Raw genomic sequence first — 19,780 nt, forward strand, 5'->3', positions numbered from 1 at the left:
CAGGCGCGATTAACATGTGTTCGCTTCTACATGCAAGCACAGAGGGATGGGGTGTTTAACCGCTTCCCACCCGCCCTATAGCCGAATGACGGCCTTAGAGCGGGCGGCTTCCTTCGCCTGGCCGTCCCTGGACGGCCTGGTGTTTACTTCCGCAATGCGCGCCGCCGCGGGCGCGCATCGCGGAAGTTCTGTGTTTGCCGTGTCCCCCGGGGACAGGCAAACACAGATCGCTGTAAACGGCCAATCACAGCGGCCGTTTACAGCGTGATCGGCGTGTCCAATGGGAGATGATCTCATATGTAAACATATGAGATCATCTCTCAGCGCCGCTCTCCCTCCTCACACAGACAGCGTGTGAGAGGGGAGAGAAGAACGGCTGCAGCAGCCGTCAGTGTACAGAAGCAAAAAAAAAAAAAAAAGTGTAAAAAAAGTTTAAAAAAAGTGCCCCCCCCCCCAGTGCCATGCCCCCCCCCAGTGCCATGCCCCCCCAGTGCCATCCACCCCAGTGCAATCCACCCCACCCCAGTGCCACCTGCCCGCAGTGCCACATAGTGCCACCTGCCCGCAGTGCCACATAGTGCCATCTGTCATCAGTGCCACGTATTAGTGCCATCTGTCATCAGTGCCACGTATCAGTGCCACGTATCAGTGCCATTTGTCATCAGTGCCACGTATTAGTGCCATCTGTCATCAGTGCCACGTATCAGTGCCACGTATCAGTGCCATTTGTCATCAGTGCCACCTGTCAGTGTCACGTGCCATCTGTTGTCAGTGTCACGTGTCATCAGTGCCATCTGTCATCAGTGTCACGCGTCATTGGTGCCACGTATTAGTGCCATCTGTCACCGGTGGCACGTATTAGTGCCACGTATTAGTGCCACGTGTCATCAGTGCCACGTATTAGTGCCACGTGTCATCAGTGGCACGTATTAGTGCCATGTGTCATCAGTGCCACATATTAGTGTCATCTGTCATCAGTGCCACATATTAGTGCCATCTGTCATCAGTGCCACGTGTCGTCATTGCCACGTATCAGTGCCATCTGTCATCAGTGTCACGTGTCATTGTCCTGGTATTTCAAAAGTGTAATAAGTAGTCAACAAGTTAGATGTGTAATTTATGCTTCTAGAACACGTGATGGCGCTCCCTGCATGTTGGGCCTCTCTATGTGGCCAGGCTGTGAAAAAGTCCCACACATGTGGTATTGTAATACTCAGGAGGAGTAGCAGAATTTTTTGGGGGGTGTCATTTGTGGTATACACGTGTCACGTGAGAGAAATAACCTATTACAATGACAATTTTGTGGAGAAAAATAAAAAAAATGAAAAATCTTCATTTTGCAAAGAATTGTGGGAAAAAAATGACAACATCAAAAAGCTCACTATGCCTCTTACTAAATACCTTGGAATGTCTACTTTCCAAAAAGGGGTCATTTGGGGGGTATTTGTACTTTCCTGACTTGTTCGGGTCACAAGAAGCGAGATAGGCCACCAGTACATCAGATGTTATCAATTTTGTGCGATTCGCACCACAGCTTGTAGACTCTATAACTTTCACAAAGACCAAATAATATCCACTAATTTGGGTTATTTTTACCAAAGATATGTAGCAGTATAAATTGTGGCCAAAATTTATGAAGAAAAATTAATAATTTGCATAATTCTGTCACAGAAACAAAGAAATATGCGTTTTTTTTTTCAAAATTTTCGGTCTTTTTTCATTTATAGCGCAAAAAATAAAAACCCCAGAGGTGATCAAATACCACCAAAAGAAAGCTCTATTTGTGGGAAAAAAAGGACACAAAATTCATTTGGGTACAGTGTTGCATGACTGAGTAATTGTCATTCAAAGTGTGAGAGCACCGAAAGCTGAAAATTGGTCTGGTCAGGAAGGGTGTTTAAGTGCCCAGTAAGCAAGTGGTTAAGAATTTTTATTTTTTTATTTTTACACTGTCCCTTTTATTTTTATTAATCACTTTTATTCCTATTACAAGGGATGTAAACATCTCTTGTAATATAAATAAGCATCCCGGAAGGATTTACCCCTTTAAGGACCAGGCCATTTTTTCCGATATGGCACTGCGTTGCTTTAACCACTTGACGACCAGCTCATGCCGGTATACTGCGGCAGGTCGGCTCGCCTGCGTGAATAGTGGTACCTGTACTTCAGTCTGTGCAAGGAGGATAGCGGGTGCGTGCCTGCATGTTCCGCTGACTTGATGTCCACCGGCGACATGCGATGGTGGTGAGGAGAGGCAGAACGGGGAACTGTAAACGAGGCGATTCCCCGTTCTGACAGATAACATGACAGAGTGATCGGGAACAATGATCTGCCGTGTTCCTGCAAGCCCAGCCCCCTACAGTTGGAACACACCCAGGGAACATGCTTAACCCCTTGATCACCCCCTCTAGTGTTAACCCCTTCCCTACCAGTGTCATTTTTACATTGATCAGTGCATTTTTATAGCACTGATAAATTTAATAATGTCACTGGTCTCCAAATGTGTCATTTGGTGTCGGATTTTTCCACCACAATGTCGCAGTCCGGCTAAAAATCACGGATTGCCACCATTACCAGTACAAGCAATAAAAAAATAAGTCCGTAAATATATCCCATAGTTTGTAGACTTTTACACAAACCTATACCTATACGCTAGTTATTTTATATATTTTTTGAATATGTATTATAGCAGAAAGTAGTTATTTTTTTTTTTCCTTTTTAAATTGTCGCTCTTTTTTTGTTTATAGTTCAAAAAATAAAAACCGCATTGGTGATCAAATACCACTAAAAGAAAACTCTATTTGAGGGTAAAAAAGGACACCCGTTTTGTTTTGGTACAATGTCGCATAACTGCACAATTGTCAGTTAAAGCGGCAAAGTGCCGTATTGCAAAAAATGGCCTGGCCATTAAAGGGCCATATTCTTCTGGGGCTGAAGTGGTTATTTGACAATTGCACGGTCGTGCGACGCTGTACCCAAACTTTAGGTCCCCCCTTTCCCCCCCCCCCCCCCACAAAGACCTTTCTCTCTCTGATCACCTCTGTGGTTTTTATTTTAATAACTTTTTTTACTTTTTGCTATAATAAATATCCCCCCAAAAAATGTAAACAATAAATAAAATTAAAAATTCTTCAGTTTAGCCCAATATGTATTCTTCTACATATTTTTGGTTAAAAAAAATTGCAATAAGCGTATATTGATTGGTTTGTGTAAAAATTTGTGTCTACAAAATAGAAGATAGATTTATGGCATTTCTAATTTATATTTATTTATTCAATTTTTTTTCCTGAAGCAAAACGTCTGAAAAATGCCCTTAGCGCAAAAAAGAACATGCGCTTCTTTGGGGCAGATTACAGATGTTTTTCTTACATTGGTCACCTGAACAAAAACACTGTAAAACCACGCGACTCTGCAACACTCAGGTGTGAATGAAGCCTTAATACAGTGATCAGTGCTATAAAAATGCACTGATTACTGTATAAATGACACTGGCAGGTAAGGGTTGTTCATTAGGAGCAGACAATCACTCACGATCACTTGTACTTATAGAGTACGCATATCATACATTTCTTCATTTTCACAAGATATATTTTATAATGAATACAACTCATAATATATATGTATATATATATATATATATATATATATATATATATATATTATATCATACAGTATCTCGCAAAAGTGAGTACACCCCTCATTTTTTTGTAAATATTTTATTCTATCTTTTCATGTGACAACACTGAAGAAATGACACTTTGCTAAAATGTAAAGTAGTGAGTGTACAGCTTGTATAACAGTGTAAACTTGCTGTCCCCTCAAAATAACTCAACACACAGCCATTAATGTTAAAACCAATGGCAACAAAAGTACACCCCTAAGTGAAAATGTCAAAATTGGGCCCAATTAGCCATTTTCCCTCCCCGGTGTCATGTGACTTGTTAGTGTTTACAAGGTCTCAGGTGTGAACGGGGGGAGTAGGTGTGTTTAAATTTGGTGTCGTCACTCTCACTCTCTCGTACTGGTCACTGGAAGTTCAACATGGCACCTCATGGCAAAGAACTCTCTGAGGATATGATAAAAAGAATTGTTGCTCTACATAAAGATGGCCTAGGCTATAAGAAGATTGCCAAGACCCTGAAACTGAGCTGCAGCACAGTGGCCAAAACAATACAGTGGTTTACCGGACAGGTTCTACTCAGAACAGGCCCCACCATGGTCGACCAAAGAAGTTGAGTGTACGTCGTCCGCTTCATATCTAGAGGTTGTGTTTGGGAAATAGACATGAGTGCTGCCAGCATTGCTGTAGAGGTTGAAGGGCTGGAGAGTCAGCCTGTCAGTGCTCAGACCATATGCTGCACACTGCAGCAAATTGGTTTGCATGGCTGTTGTCCCAGAAGGAAGCTTCTTCTAAAAATCATGCACAAGAAAGCCCATAAACAGTTTGCTGAAGACAAGCAGACTAAGGACATGGATTACTGGAATCATGTCCTGTGGTCTGATGAGACCAAGATAAACTTATTTGATTCAGATAGTGTCAAGCGTGTGTGGCAGCAACCAGATGAGTACAAAGACAAGTGTGTCTTGCCTACAGTCAAGCATGGTGGTGGGAGTGTCATGGTCTGGGGCTGCATGAGTGCTGCCGGCACTGGGGAACTATGGTTCATTTAGGGAACCATGAATGCCAACATGTACTGTGACACACTGAAGCAGAGCATAATCGCCTGCCTTTGGAAACTGGGCCGCTGGCAGTATTCCAACATAAGGACCCCAAACTCGGCTCCAATGCGACCAATGCCTTGCTAAAGAAGCTGAGGGTAAAAGTGACGGATTGGCCAAGCATATCTCCAAACCTAGACCCTATTGAGCATCTGTGGGGCATCCTCAAACAGAAGGTGGAGGAGCTCAAGGTCTCCAACATCCACCAACTCCGTGATGTCATCATGGAGATGTGGAAGAGGACTCCAGTGGTAACCTGTGAAGGAGAGTAAGTGTAGATAGTACAGCATTTGCTTTGGTCTTGGTTCACACTCTTGCGGGTGTCGGAGTGCATGTAAATCACATGAATTCCTGCACACGCAGCCAAAACACCCTGCTCTTTAGCAGGCATGTGTGAGTGCCAGTAATTCTTAATTTCCCCACATCTGAAAGCGCATTGTATTTTTAGTTGCGTGAAACCACCATGTGTTTCCCCACAACTGCCGTGCGGGTGTATTTTGGAAAAAGGTTTGGGGACCCTATCCTTGCATTTCCTGTGGGTACACCAGACTATTCACATGAATGGGCTGCTGTGCCTGTGCAAATGCATCTGCACAGAGCCGCCATAGTGTGAATCTAGCCCTGTTTGAGTTATGGTTCTATTCATGCCTTTCTCCTACACTCAGATCTTTACATTACACATATGACAAATGTTACAGTAAGAATTTTTTCTGAATTGTTACACAATTTTCATTTTGATATTCTGACTGCAGTTGTGTTCTGTACATTGAACAGTTTAAATTGTATATCTAGTAAGATAAGTTTTGTCCAGCAATGTGAACAGGTTTATAAGCAGTTTCCATTAGTTGTGTGTTTTAATAAACATAAGAATATTTAAAGTGTTACTAAACCCACAGCAGTAAAATCTGTATATGCAGTAAAGCATGCTTGTTATACTCACTGTGGAACCTAAGGGGTTAATCCTCTGCATTGTGTGAAAAGGCTGTTTGATCCTGTGTTCTCTGATCCTCTCCTCCTCAAACCGTCTCCGGATAGTACAGAGGCTAGGGGACAAGCTGCACATGCTCAGTTTGGTGTGTATTGCTAGAGTTTTCTTTTTTAGGAGAGTGCATGTGATCAGCACAGGGCCAATCAGCACTGCCCAGACAGAGGGTCAAGGGTCCTGCAGCCTCATAGGACAATCAGGGGAAAATGAAAACTCCTCCTACAAGCTTTAAGCAGACACTAATTGAAGTCACAAAACTGCTCTGTTGATAATAAAAGGTATTTAGCAGTTTATATTTACTAAAACTATTGCATTTTCATGTGCTGTGTACTGTGGTACACCAGATATAGTGAATGCAGGGTCCTGGGTTTAGTAACATTTTGATATAGGATGCTTACATTTTTATTCTACATTGCTTGTTCATTTGTTGGCTGCTTCTGTCCAATTTAAAACTTATACAAGCTTTTATGAGCTAGTAAAATGAAAAAAAAAAAAAGTGGTGTTCTTATCTAAATTGAATGAGTCCTTGTTATATAAACATATACAAAAACACTCTATATTTACTTTAGGTAATTCGAACAGCATTTTTTCTGTCAAGGTCAATGAGATGCATGACAAGTTACATTAACTGATGCTATAATGCAGTGGCAGAATTTGCTTACGAGGCCAATTCTGTGCTAACTAATCTGACACCCTGTGTCTAATTATTTACAATGGAGGCTCAAAGCACTGCTTTCTCCTGATGTGTCAGGCTCAGCAGTCACTATTGCTACATAATGCAAATAAACGTAATGCGATTTCACATTACATACCTTCTTCTATCTCCTTCTTGTAATGTATGGCAATAAACCCATGTATATAAATAGGGAATTGTCTAAGTGATGTAGAGCAATTTGTTATGCTGACAACACATAGGCAATGGTATAATCTCAACACGCCGCTCTTGTGTTAAGAAAAATATTCTGCATTCTATGTATATGTGTGTGTGTGTGTGTGTGTGTGTGTGTGTGTGTGTATATGTGTATATATATATATATATATATATGTGTATAGCTGCACATTTTTATTTTTTTTATGAAATGCAATCAATCAGTGATCATACTTCTCACTAAATACACAATATACAATCAGATTACATAGTGTATGGCCATCTTTATACAAGTACATAGGAGGGAGTGGACAGAAACACTCAGCTGTCATGCCCCGCATGCAACTCTGCATAGTGAACTCTCATTTAATTTTTTTTTTTTTAAGCGAGGTGGGGAGGTGCTTTGGAACATTTTTACTAATTATACATAGGGCACCCCGTCTACCTGAAAGGGCTGACCTACACACAGCAATTGCCCCAAAGAAGTTTCAGAACTTTTTTTTTTTTTACAGCAGAGCTTGGTATGTTTTTTTTTTTTTTTTTTTACTGTGTGTGTGTGTGTGTGTGTGTGGTTTTATTTTTTTTATTTTTTTTTTGGTGCAGCACATTTCTGAAATGCAAAGAAACGCACAGATGTGAATGGAGCCTCATCATCCTTTATAATATTGCACCAATTTCACTTTCAGGACCCCTTCACATCTAGCATAGTGGGAGCGAATATTTTGTGGCTAATTTTTCCTGTTATACACATAGGGCAGCCCGTTGATTTAAATGGCGTTTTGGGGGTTGAGTGTTTTGGGGTTTTTTTTCCTACTTATTTACCTTATTTTATTTTTTTCATGGCAAAATGTGTGTTTTGCTTCTGTATTTGGTGTGCTATTAACAATTAATAGCACTGAAAGCGCAACTAGTAATTGTAGGTTTATAAAGGTGGACATACGCTATACAATCTGATTGTACGATCTCCTTTAGATTTACCATAATAAGAGAAAACGCCTATCTAGACAATTGCCCTATATCCAATCAGGCAGGCCCTTGCACTACATAATTGATGGTAGATCTAAAGGAGATTGTACAATCAGATTGTATAGTGTATGGCCACCTTTATACACCTAAAATTACTAGTTGCACTTTCAGTGTCATTAATAACACAGAAGCAAACACACATTTTGGCATGTGGAAAAACGAGTGGCAAATTCTGCAAAATGCACAGTAAAAAAACATGCAACCCATAAAATGCCAAAATATGCCATAAGCCACATATATAGCATAGCCCATTTAAATTAGCTGGCTGCCCCATGCTTGTCACAGGAAAAATGAGCCACAACAACCATGCTAGATGTGAAATTGGTGCGATAACACAAGAACAATGGGGCTCCATTCACATCTGAGCATTTCAGAAATGTGCTGCACCAAAAATCGCAGTAAAAAGCACCAAGCTTCGCTCCAAAAAAAAAAAGTTCTGAAGCTCCTTTGGGGCGATTGCTTTGGTTAGGGCAGCCCATTCAGGTGGATGGGCAACCCTATGTGTGGTGAGTAAAAAAAAAAAAAAGCTCAAACGCCCCCCCCCCCCCCTGCTAAAAAAAATAAAAATGCATGTAGAAATGCGAGTTCCCGCCATGCAGAGTGAACAGGGCCTGACAGTTGAGTGTTTGTGTCCACTCTTTTCTATGTACTTGTATAAAGATGACCATACATTATGCAATCTGTGTATTTGGTGAGACGGGTGATAAATGATTGATTTTCATTTACCACTTGCCGACCGCCTCACAGATATACTGCAGCAGAATGGCAAAGCTGCGCAAAATACCGTACGGGTACGTCATCACCTTTTTAAGAGTGGGACAGTGGGACAATAGCATAGCAGAGGACCCGATACACGTGGCAAACATGCGCAATCATGTGCACGAGAGCCAGCACAGGTGTGTGTGTGTGTGTGTGAGTGTGTGTGACACAAATCCCTGTTCTGTCAGGGAAGAGGAGACCTATCGGTTGTTTCTACCAAGTAGGAACAACCAATAGGTCTCCTCCTCTAGTCAGTCCTATCCCCATACAGTTAGAACATACTGAGGGAACACACATTTTAACCCCTCCCCTACCAGTGACCTTTACACAGCAATCGGTGCATTTTTATAGCGCTGATCGATGTATAAATGCCAGTGGTCCCAAAAATGTGTCAAGTGTCCGATCTGTCTGCTGCAATGTCAAAGCACAGTATAATATAATATATATATTTTTTTATCAAAAATATGTAGAAGAATATATATTGGCCTAAACTGATGAAGAAATGTGTTTTTTAAAGATGTTGTTGGGGATATTTATTAAAGCAAAAAGTTAAAAACAAATTTTTCAAAATTGTCACTGTTTTTATTTTTTTCACTATAAACAAAAAACTGCAGAGGTGATCAAATACCACCAAAAGAAAGCTCTATTTATGGGAAAAAAAGGATGGATATTTTGTTTGGGTATAACATTGTATGACCGCACAATTGTCAGTTAAAGCGACGCAGTGCCAAATTGTAAAGTGCTCTGGTCAGAAAGGGGGTAAAATCTTCGGGGCTGAAGTGGTTAAAAAAAACATGCAGCTGGGAATGGGAGGATAAGGTGTGTGTGTGTGTGTGTGTGTGTGTGTGTGAATGAGATCAGCTGGTCAATGCCTTCCTGTGTCAAGACCTATGGTCTGTAAGGCAGAAGCAATAGATATGTTTGGAATCGTGGATGGAGGACAGTAAGGTACGTCTATTTAAGAAAAGTTTTGATATTTTTGCAAAAAAAATAAATGCCATATGGGTGCATAAGGGGGCTCTGGAATTTTGAAAAAAAAAAAAAAAGGTGAACTTTAGCCTTTAAAGTTGTTACATATAAGACCAGCTTATGCATTGGCCAACTCCTTTAAAACATTGGACTCCCTATGTTGCTGCTGTTAAGCAAGAAGCAGAGTGATAGCACTGAGTCATTTAAACGTCTAGCCGTGCTTTAGAGATGCACAGTTTTTGACTGTCCTGTGGAAATTGAGCTGATGGCTGTAAATTACTGAACAGTCCATCTTCCTGTGTTTAGAACCTTTTTAATAGTAGTGTGAAAAGTTTTGTTCTTTCTCGTTTATTTTACTTACGGTTGACAAATGATTTAAGCAGTATATGGGCATGTAAAAATACAATGGAACATCTAGCTGTAGGCCTCAGAATTTACACATAGTAAACTTTCTCTGTATGCAGATGACCTTTTATTATAGATATCCTTTCCATCCACCATCATCCCTAACATTTTGAAAGTTTTCCAAATTCAGGAGTCCAGAACAAATACAGAACAGTTAGATTTTCTCAATATTTTTATCTATATGAGGAGGGTGCAGATCAGCTGGGAATGAAGATGGCCGAAAAGTTAGAGGGGTTTTTAAACTAGGCAATGGGGGGAGGGTGCAGAGTTAGAGAGAGTGCGTAACATATTCCAGAGGGTAGTATTGGGGGCATTAGTGGTAGGTTGACCAAAGCACATTAACCCAAGGTAAGTATAGTAGCAGTCTCGGAACACCCAATAAGAGGATAATGTGGCACTGGTCTACACTACATGGCATGTTCACCAATACCAGGAGAATGGCAGACAAGATGGGTGAACTAGAGATACTATTGTACGAGGAGGCTTTGGATTTTGTGGTAATTTGAGACCTGGTTCAACAGCTCTCATGATTGGCTGGCAAACATTCAATGGTATATCCTTTATTGCAAGGATAGAGCTGGTAAAAAAAGGGGGAGGGGTATGCCTATATATCAAGAATAATGTACAAGTGAATGTGAGAGATGACATCACTAAGGGTGCTAGGGAGAAGGTGGAATCCTTATGGGTAGAGCTCCAAAGGGATGAACCTAATGGGGAAAATAATACTAGGAGTATGCTATAGGCCCCCTAACCTGAGGGAGTAAGGGGAAACTGATCTGCTATCACAATTTGGATTAGCAGCAAGGATGGGAAGTGTTATCATAATGGGGGATTTTAATTACCCAGACATAGACTAGGCAGAGGGAACCGCACATTCATCTAAGGCTCGCCAGTTCCTAAATGTCTTGCAGGACAATTTTATGGGTCAGATGGTAGATGCGCCAACCAGAAATTAAAGCGTTACTGGATCTACTGATTACCAACAATACAGACCTGATCACGGATGTGGAAATATGGGGCAATTTAGGAAACGTGTCAATTGGCTTCTGTATAAATCACACAAATGGGAAACATAGGGGGAATACAAAGACACTGAATTTCAAAAGAGCCAAATTCCTTAAACTACGAATCTTACTAGAAGGCATAAATTGGGATAAAATCTTAGGAACAAAGTGGAGGCGAGAAGGGTTTGCTTTAAGAACATATTAAATAAGGGCATTAGCAAATGCATCCCATTGGGCAATTTAAAAGAGCAAACAAAAGTCCTGCATGGCTTAACGCAAATGTAAAATGCATATAAAAGCAAAGGAGAACGCCTTCAAAAAATACAATGTTGAGGAATCGTCATCAACATTCAGATTTTATAAAGAATGCATCAAGCAATGTAAGGGTGCAATAAGGACGGCTAAGATAGAACATGAAAGACACATAGCGGAGGAGAGCAAAAAAAAACCCCCAAAAAATTCTTTAAATAGTAAAAAAGGGAGGACAGCCTATATTGGCCCAATAAAGAATGAGGAATGACCTCTGGTTACAAAGAATGGGGAAGTGGTGAAGGTATTGAATTTATTCTTCTCCTCATGCTTCACGAGGGAATCGGGGGGGGGGGGGGGCTTCAGTAACCAAAACTGCAGTGTTTATCCTCAAGACACATCACAGGAAGCACCCCTGTGGTTAACAGAGGACAGAATTTAAAATTAGACATGGAAACTTAACATTAATAAATCACCGGGACCAGATGGCTTACACCCGAGGGTACTTGGGGAACTCAGTCAAGTAATTGCCAGACCATTTTTCCTAATTTTTACTGACAGTCTACTGACTGGAATGGTACCAGCTGATTGGAGAAAAGCCAATGTAGCACCGATATTTAAAAAGGGCCCAAAATACATCCCTGGGAATTACAGACCAGTTAGCCTAACATCAATAGTGTGTAAACTCTTGTAGGGGATAAGGGATTATATGCAAGATTTTAGTAATGAAAATGGTATCGTTGGCATTAATCAGCATGGATTCATGAAGAATCGTTCTGGGCCAAACCAATCTACTAACCTTCTATAAAGAGGTGAGTTGCCAGCTAGATAAAGGAAAGCCCGTAGATGTGATGTATCTGGATTTTGCAAAAGCATTTGACACAGCTGTCAATCAAATCCAATGATGTGGGGTCAGGGCTGAGTCCTGCGTTCAGCCTCTATGGGCGCCGAATGCTCAACTCGGGAGCGCGCCCGCAAGTTAATCCCCCAGGAGAGTACTTCTCCTGGGGGGTTATCTGATTTGGGGAGGGCCTGCGAGAACTGCCGAGGGACCCCAGAAGAGCAGGTTAGGGGACACAATGTGCAAAACAAACTGCACAGTGGAGGCAAGTATGATATGCATGTTATTTAAAAAACAAAAACAAAAAAACCTTACAATCACTTTAACTCTAAACAGCACAGCTTGGTATTATAGCAGTGCCTAGGAATTTCATAATTACCCCAGTTATTCCACCTAAGTTAAGAAATTGCAAGTCTCAACAATGGGATGCTGCTTCCTCCCTGCTTCAATATTAGAACTAAAGCAATGCAAGTCTGAAAGGTAGCCAATGTATGTATAAGTACCTAAATAAATGCAATTTTATGTAATTATTTTTTTAATGAATACATGACTGAATTATTTTTATACACAGTATATCTACTTAGAGTTCGGCTTTAAGCCTATGTTTAGAGGAGGAAGATCCAGAATGACTACTTATCTATCAGGAAATAATAACAATTAGACAGGTTGGGCTTCAGATCAGTCATCTGTGGGTGCCTGAATGTACCACAAACATGCAGTTTGAAGGTGCTTACCTCAAGTGTATGGGTATCCCTAGAAAAAAAATGAACTAAGGTATGGCAATTTGAGTTTGTTTTCAGTTTTAGTAATTAGAAATATAGACAAAGTATGTCTTCACTGGCCTAATCGTCCTGGATTGGCATTTAGGATTGGTATCCCAATAACAAGAGCACAAAAAAGTAATTGCAACTCCTAATACATTGGCACAAGTGGTTTTTAATACTTGTAATATTAAGAAAAGTTTGACAAACCAATTTGAGATGGGTATAGTTCCAACATACTCCTATGTTAAACATATTGAATAATCCAACTTGTTGTTTTGCAGATTGTCCTGAATTTTACAACTATGGACCTTTATAAGAGCAGTCTCTGTTGGTATGACTATATTGAAGTCCGAGACGGTTACTGGAGAAAATCCCCTCTGCTAGGTATGACATACAAAGTACCATTGTTTTTGACCTAGTTTTAAAGCACTACCTTGCGTTTTAATTAGACCAGAGTTGTTCTTAACTGGGTTGCCTTTGTATACTGTGGATATGTTTTTGTTTAAGATCTATTATTTGTTGGTATAAACATCTAATAGATATATATCATTAATTATTTGCTGACTGCACAATCAAAGTAAATCCCTCCAAACACCCACCTCGCTGGTATCATCATTGGGATATACTTACTCTTCTATTCTGAAATATACCAGTTTTCAATATGTTGGCACTGAGAACCACTGTTTTGGAATGTTTTAGCCACAGGTATACTGCTGCTTTCCTATACTTACTAGCATGTTGTACGCCTTCTCTTTTGTACACAAAGAGCTTAACTAAACATAGCACTATCTGCTTGTTTCTCCAGTAGGCCTTTTGAGGCTTATTTAAAAAGAAATAATGCCTAATATCTTAACATTTAGTCCAAGGACTGAGTGGTACTAATGATATATAAAATATGTGATTATAGATAGATGTCTTGTGAGCTACCAATGGAGAGCGTCTAAAGAATGTTTTAAACGTAAGAGAATCAATCCACAGCCGCTAAACATATTCACACTCCCATAATCGGTGTATAAAATATTACAAATAAACAAATGCAGAGCTATGTGAGATATCGCTCACTCAGGTGAAAATATATATATATTTGCCGTGGGCAATGCTCCAGTGAATGTTGCAGAAACTTAAATTCCCAAACAAAGAATATCAATGGTGAAAAAATGATATTAAATGAAATACTTATTGTCAAGCAAGTTTACAGTTAAAGAAATATAAACAAAAACGAAGAAAACATCGAAATGTAAAAAAAAAAATCTTAATTTCAGCAAGTTCGCAGTGAAAGTGTGTGTGTGTGTGTGTATATATATATATATATATATATATATATATATATATATATATATATATATATATATATATATATATGTGTGTGTGTATATGTGTATGTGTATATATATATTATTATTATTATTATTATTATTATTATTATTATACACACAGTGCCTTGCGAAAGTATTCGGCCCCCTTGAACTTTTCAACCTTTTGCCACATTTCAGGCTTCAATCATAAAGATATACATTTTTTATCTTTTCTGAAGAATCACAAACAAGTGGGACACAATTGTGAAGTGGAATGAAATCTATTGGATTTTTGAAACTTTTTTAACTAATAAAAAAATGAAAAGTGGGGCGTGCAAAATTATTTGGCCCCCTTGCGTTAATACTTTGTAGAGCCACCTTTTGCTGCAATTACAGTTGCAAGTCGCTTGGGGTATGTCTCTATCAGTTTTGCACATCGAGAGAGTTTTGATGGAGAGGGTTTGTGAACAGCCGTTTTCAGCTCTTTCCACGGATTCTCGATTGGATTCAGGTCTGGACTTTGACTTGGCCATTCTAACACTTGGATACGTTTATTTGTGAACCATTCCTTTGTAGATTTTGCTGTATGTTTGGGATCATTGTCTTGTTGGAAGATAAATCTCCGTCCCAGTTTCAGGTCTTTTGCAGACTCCCAACAGGTTTTCATCCAGAATGGTCCTGTATTTGGCTGCATCCATCTTCCCCTCAATTTTAACCATCTTCCCTGTCCCTGCTGAAGAAAAGCAGGCCCAAACCATGATGCTGCCACCACCATGTTTGACAGTGGGGATGGTGTGTTGAGGGTGATGAGCTGTGTTGCTTTTACGCCAAACATATCGTTTTGCATTGTGGGCAAAAAGTTCGATTTTGGTTCATCTGACCAGAGCACCTTCTTCCACATGTTTGGTGTGTCTCCCAGGTGGCTTGTGGCAAACTTTAGACAAGACTTTTTATGGATATCTTTGAGAAATGGCTTTCTTCTTGCCACTCTTCCATAAAGGCCAGATTTGTGCAGTGTACGACTGATTGTTGGCCTATGGACAGACTCTCCCACTTCAGCTGTAGTTCTCTGCAGTTCATCCAGAGTGATCATGGGCCTCTTGGCTGCATCTCTGATCAGTCTTCTCCTTGTCTGAGCTGAAAGTTTAGAGGGACGGCCAGGTCTTTGTAGATTTGCAGTGGTCTGATACTCCTTCCATTTCAAAATGATCGCTTGCACAGTGCTCCTTGGGATGTTTAAAGCTTGGGAAATCTTTTTGTATCCAAATCTGGCTTTAAACTTCTCCACAACAGTATTACGGACCTGCCTGGTGTGTTCCTTGGTCTTCATGATGCTCTCTGCGCTTTCAACAGAACCCTGAGACTATCACAGAGCAGGTGCCTTTATACAGAGACTTGATTACACACAGGTGGATTCTATTTATCACCATCAGTCATTTAGGACAACATTGGATCATTCAGAGATCCTCGCTGAACTTCTGGAGTGAGTTTGCTGCACTGAAAGTAAAGGGGCCGAATAATTTTGCACGGACCACTTTTCAGTTTTTTATTTGCTAAAAAAGTTTAAAATATCCAATAGATTCCGTTCCACTTCAAAATTGTGTCCCACTTGTTGGTCTTTCTTCACAAAAAATTAAAATTTTATATCTTTGTTTGAAGCCTGAAATGTGGCAAAAGGTTGAAACGTTCAAGGGGGCAGAATACTTTCGCAAGGCACTGTGTTTATATATATATATATATATATATATATATATATATATATATATATATATATATATATATATATATATATAAAATGTATAATGTATATGTGTGTAAAATATATATTCTCATATGCGCTACCCCCACCTCCAATTGTGTCACCGCACAATTAAGTTTGAGCCATAACAGCAGAGCTGAACCACCTCTGGGCTTTAATTAGCAGGATTTACAGGTTCCCCTAGGTGTAATCCAAAGATGATATCCTCAATTTAAAATACAAAAGAGGCCAGATAGTGCATTGTCATTTAAATCTAGAAATTTATTGTAGGTAAACATCAGGGTACACATGCTTTATGGGAGCTTACAGCGCACCAGGGTATAGAAAATATGCAATGTTAAAACCTCTCCAAATGGTTTGGAGGATTTTGTAAATTGGCAGCTAGCTCAGAGCCTCCACCGTCCTGGCCCCTCCCCTATGCGTGATGACACAGGGTGATCACATGTCTTTCTCCGGGGGATCTGATCATATAAAATATGATGGGGGATTTGTTCTTTTCTTGGACTTGGGCTCTGTAGTTTTTTTGTTTTATGTCTATTAAAATTTCTAATATCTCAGCAAAATCAAATGTCCTATTTCTGAATGTGTACATGAACTCATGCAAAAATGAGGTGAGACTACAAACCCATTTGTGATCTAAATATCGTACATTTTAGAGCCGGTTCACACTGCGGGCGATGCGAGGCGACGCGACTTGCCTCGCCTCGATCTGACAAGTCGCCCCCGTTCTGTACAATGGAACCGTTCTGAGAGGAGCGACTCGAGTCGCTCCGACTCAGAAAAAAGGTTCCTGTACTACTTTCGGGCGACCTCGGGGCGACTTGCTTTGACTTCTATACAGAAGTCATCTGCAAGTTGCCGCTGAGGTCGCGGCAGGTCGCGGCGAGGCAAGACAGTGTCGCCTCGCATCGCCTGCAGTGTGAACCGGCCCTTAGCCTCCAACCTGATGTGTTTTTGTTTTTTTTGTTTGTTTTTTTAGAATACCATGCATCCTTTAGTCATTTAACATGTTAATTTTTCTAAACTAGAGTATATGCTTAATTTTAGGCAGGTTTTGTGGCGATAAACTGCCAGAGGTCCTGACAACAACAGACAGCAGAATGTGGATTGAGTTTCGAAGCAGCAGCAACTGGGTTGGAAAAGGATTTGCTGCAGTTTATGAAGGTGAGATAATGTGTACAGGGTGACTTGGGCAGTACGATTTTTTTGTCTTGGAGGAAAAGTGTATATATAGCCAAAAATTGTTCTTAGTTTTGGCTAGAATATCGGAAGTTCATCGCATATTGCTTCTTGTGTCCTACTGGGTTGATTACTTCCTGTCTGTTCGTCCTAGTGACCATTGTCCCAAAGACAGAAAGTGATGGGAAATGCAAATTGTTTCTGTTGTCACCAAACCAAGAATAATGGTAAATCTTTTGAAGGGACGTGTCCTGGTTGCTACTTTCTAAAGATGGAATTTACCTAATTTTGTACAGATTTACTCACTTCCTGCTGCGTCTCTAGGACAGGAAGAAAAGGGGTGTCTCTCCAACAGACTAGAGACAGCAACAACAACAAAAAAAAAACTCATCTACTTTATCCCAGACTAAAATGGGGTAGTTCAAATAATGCTTTGCAGTTACCTGTGTGTTACATGTACATACATTAATAACCTTAATGCCATCTTAACAGAATTACAAATTGGCTATTTATTGCATCTCATAATCTGAGATAATGATCAAAATAAAAAAACTGAGTCTATCCATCATACAGTGCCTTGAAAAAGTATTCATACCCTTGAAATAGTCGAAATTTTGTCATGTTTCAACCAAAAACGTAAATGTATTTTATTGGGATTTTATGTAATGGCCCAACACAAAGTAACACATTATTATTTACCTTCCAATTCATAATTAATGGTTTTCAAAAAGGTTTACAAATATCTGAAAAGTGTGGCATGCTTTTGTATTCAGCCCCCTTTACTCTGATAGCGGAACTAATTGCCTTCAGAAGTCACCTAATTAGTAAATGGAGTCCACCTGTGTGTAATGTAATCTCAGTATAAATAAAGCTGTTCTGTGAAGCCCTCAGAGGTTTGTTAGAGAACCTTAGTGAACAAATTGCATCAAGAAGGCCAAGAAACACACCAGACAGATCAGTTATAAAGTTGTGGAGACGTTTAAAGCAGGGTTAGGTTGTAAAACAAATATCCCAAGCTTTGAACATCTCACGGAGCACTGTTCAATCCATCTTTTGAAAATGGAAAGAGTAGAGCACAACTGCAAACCCACCAAGACATGGCCGTCCACCTAAACTGTCAGGCTGGCAACGAGAGCATTAATCGGAGAAGCAGCCAAGAGGCCCATAGTAACTCTGGAGGTGCTGCAGAGATGCACAGCTCAGGTGGGAGAATCTGTCCACAGGAAAACTATTAGTTGTGCACTCCACAAATCTGGCCTTTATGAAAGAGTGGCAAGAAAGCCATTGTTGAAAGAGCCATAAAAAGTCCAGTCTGCAGTTTTTGGGATGCCATGTAGGGAACACATGTGGAGGAAGGTGCTCTGTTCAGATGAGACCAAAATTTAACTTTTTGGTTTAAAAGCAAAACACTATGGGGCAGAAAACTAACACTGCACATCACCCAGAATACACCATCACCACCGTGAAACATGGTGGTGGCAGCATCATGTTGGGGGTGGGGGAATGCTTTTCTTTAGCAGGGACAGGAAAGCTGGTGGAGTTGATGGAAAGGTGGATGGAGCCAAATACTGGGCAATCTTAGAAGAAAACCTGTGAGTCTGCAAAAGACTTGAGGCGGAGGTTCACCTTCCAGGAGGACGACGACTCTAAACATGCAGCCAGAGCTGCAATGGAATCGTTTAGATCAAAGCACATTCATGTGTTAGAATGGCCCAGTCAAAGTCCAGACCAAAATCCAATTGAGAATCTGTGGCAAGACCTAAAAATTGCTGTTCACAGACGCTTTCCATCCAAAGTGACAGAGGTTGAGCTATTTTTGCAAAGAAGAATGGTACAAAAATGTACTCAATGTGCAAAGCTAGTAGAAACCTACCCAAAAAGACTTGCAGCTGTAATTGCAGCGAAAGGTGGTTCTACAAATGCATGCCACACTTTTTGGATATTTAATTTTCCTTCCACTTCCATAATTATGTGCCACTTTGTGCTGGTCTAGCGCATAAAATCCCAATAAAATATATTTTACATTTTTGGTTGTAACATGACAAAATGTGGAACATGTCAAGGCACGATGTTCATGATAACTGCACCTTTGTCAAATCTATTTTTTTTTCCCATTTTTTTTTTTTTTCCTTCTTACTTTTTTTTTTTATTTACCCCATTTTGTTTTTCAGCTATTTGTGGAGGAGAAATTCACAAAGATTCTGGCCAGATTCAGTCCCCCAATTATCCAGATGACTACAGGCCATCCAAGGAATGTATATGGAAAATAACAGTAGCTGAAAATTACAATGTCGGATTAACCTTCCAGGCATTTGAGGTAACATTATCTGACCTAAACTGGTGTTAGGATAAATTATATTGCTTTCAGAAATCTCTAATCCAGACTGCAGTGAACAAATTGTCATTGACAGACCAACCTCCAGGCTAGACTCCTTTTCTATGCATACATTTTCAAGAGGATTAAATGAATATAAGCGTATTGGTTCTATTTAAATTAAACCAGTTTAAAGCCATGACAATAGACTCTTTTCACAGTCTCTTAATTATTTTAAACCAAGCCATAACCCAGCACCATTAAATAAAACAACATTTACCGGTAATCCATCTTTTTCTAAAAACCAAAACAAAACAAATGGTATGCACACGTGTTACATTTCACAGCCACTATCTTTTATATAAATGATACCCCTAATCTACACCTATATTTAATAACGCAGTTTATAATTTTGTGATGCCCTTTAGCTGCTCAATTTTTACACAATCTTAACATAAGTGGAATGAAGGCAGCACAGTCACATTATTTAATTTACTGTATTTCCAGTTTTCTTGCATTGAGGCTTTATAGGATACCTTTGTGAAGAAAATGTATCTAAAGATGAATTCCAATTTAAAAAAAAATTTATGTCAGCATTTTTATTGCCAAATGATTGTGCACTATTTATATGATGTCATTGGGTC

The 19,780-nt window shown here is 39.9% G+C and overlaps 1 protein-coding gene across 2 annotated transcripts in view; it reads left to right on the plus strand.

The window, feature by feature from the left end:
* Positions 1-19,780, plus strand: part of TLL1 (tolloid like 1) — a 217,043-nt gene that overhangs the window by 149,700 nt on the left and 47,563 nt on the right. For both annotated transcript variants that reach the window (XM_077477165.1, XM_077477166.1), the window contains exons 10-12: positions 12,871-12,973; positions 16,691-16,807; positions 18,994-19,139. In XM_077477165.1, coding sequence (XP_077333291.1) covers positions 12,871-12,973; positions 16,691-16,807; positions 18,994-19,139 — 366 coding nt within the window. The remainder of the gene's footprint in view (positions 1-12,870; positions 12,974-16,690; positions 16,808-18,993; positions 19,140-19,780) is intronic.

Source organism: Lithobates pipiens, unplaced genomic scaffold (assembly GCF_037356315.1).
Source record: "Lithobates pipiens isolate NorthernLeopardFrog02 unplaced genomic scaffold, aLitPip1_a1.2 Scaffold_13, whole genome shotgun sequence".
Taxonomy (NCBI): domain Eukaryota; kingdom Metazoa; phylum Chordata; class Amphibia; order Anura; family Ranidae; genus Lithobates; species Lithobates pipiens.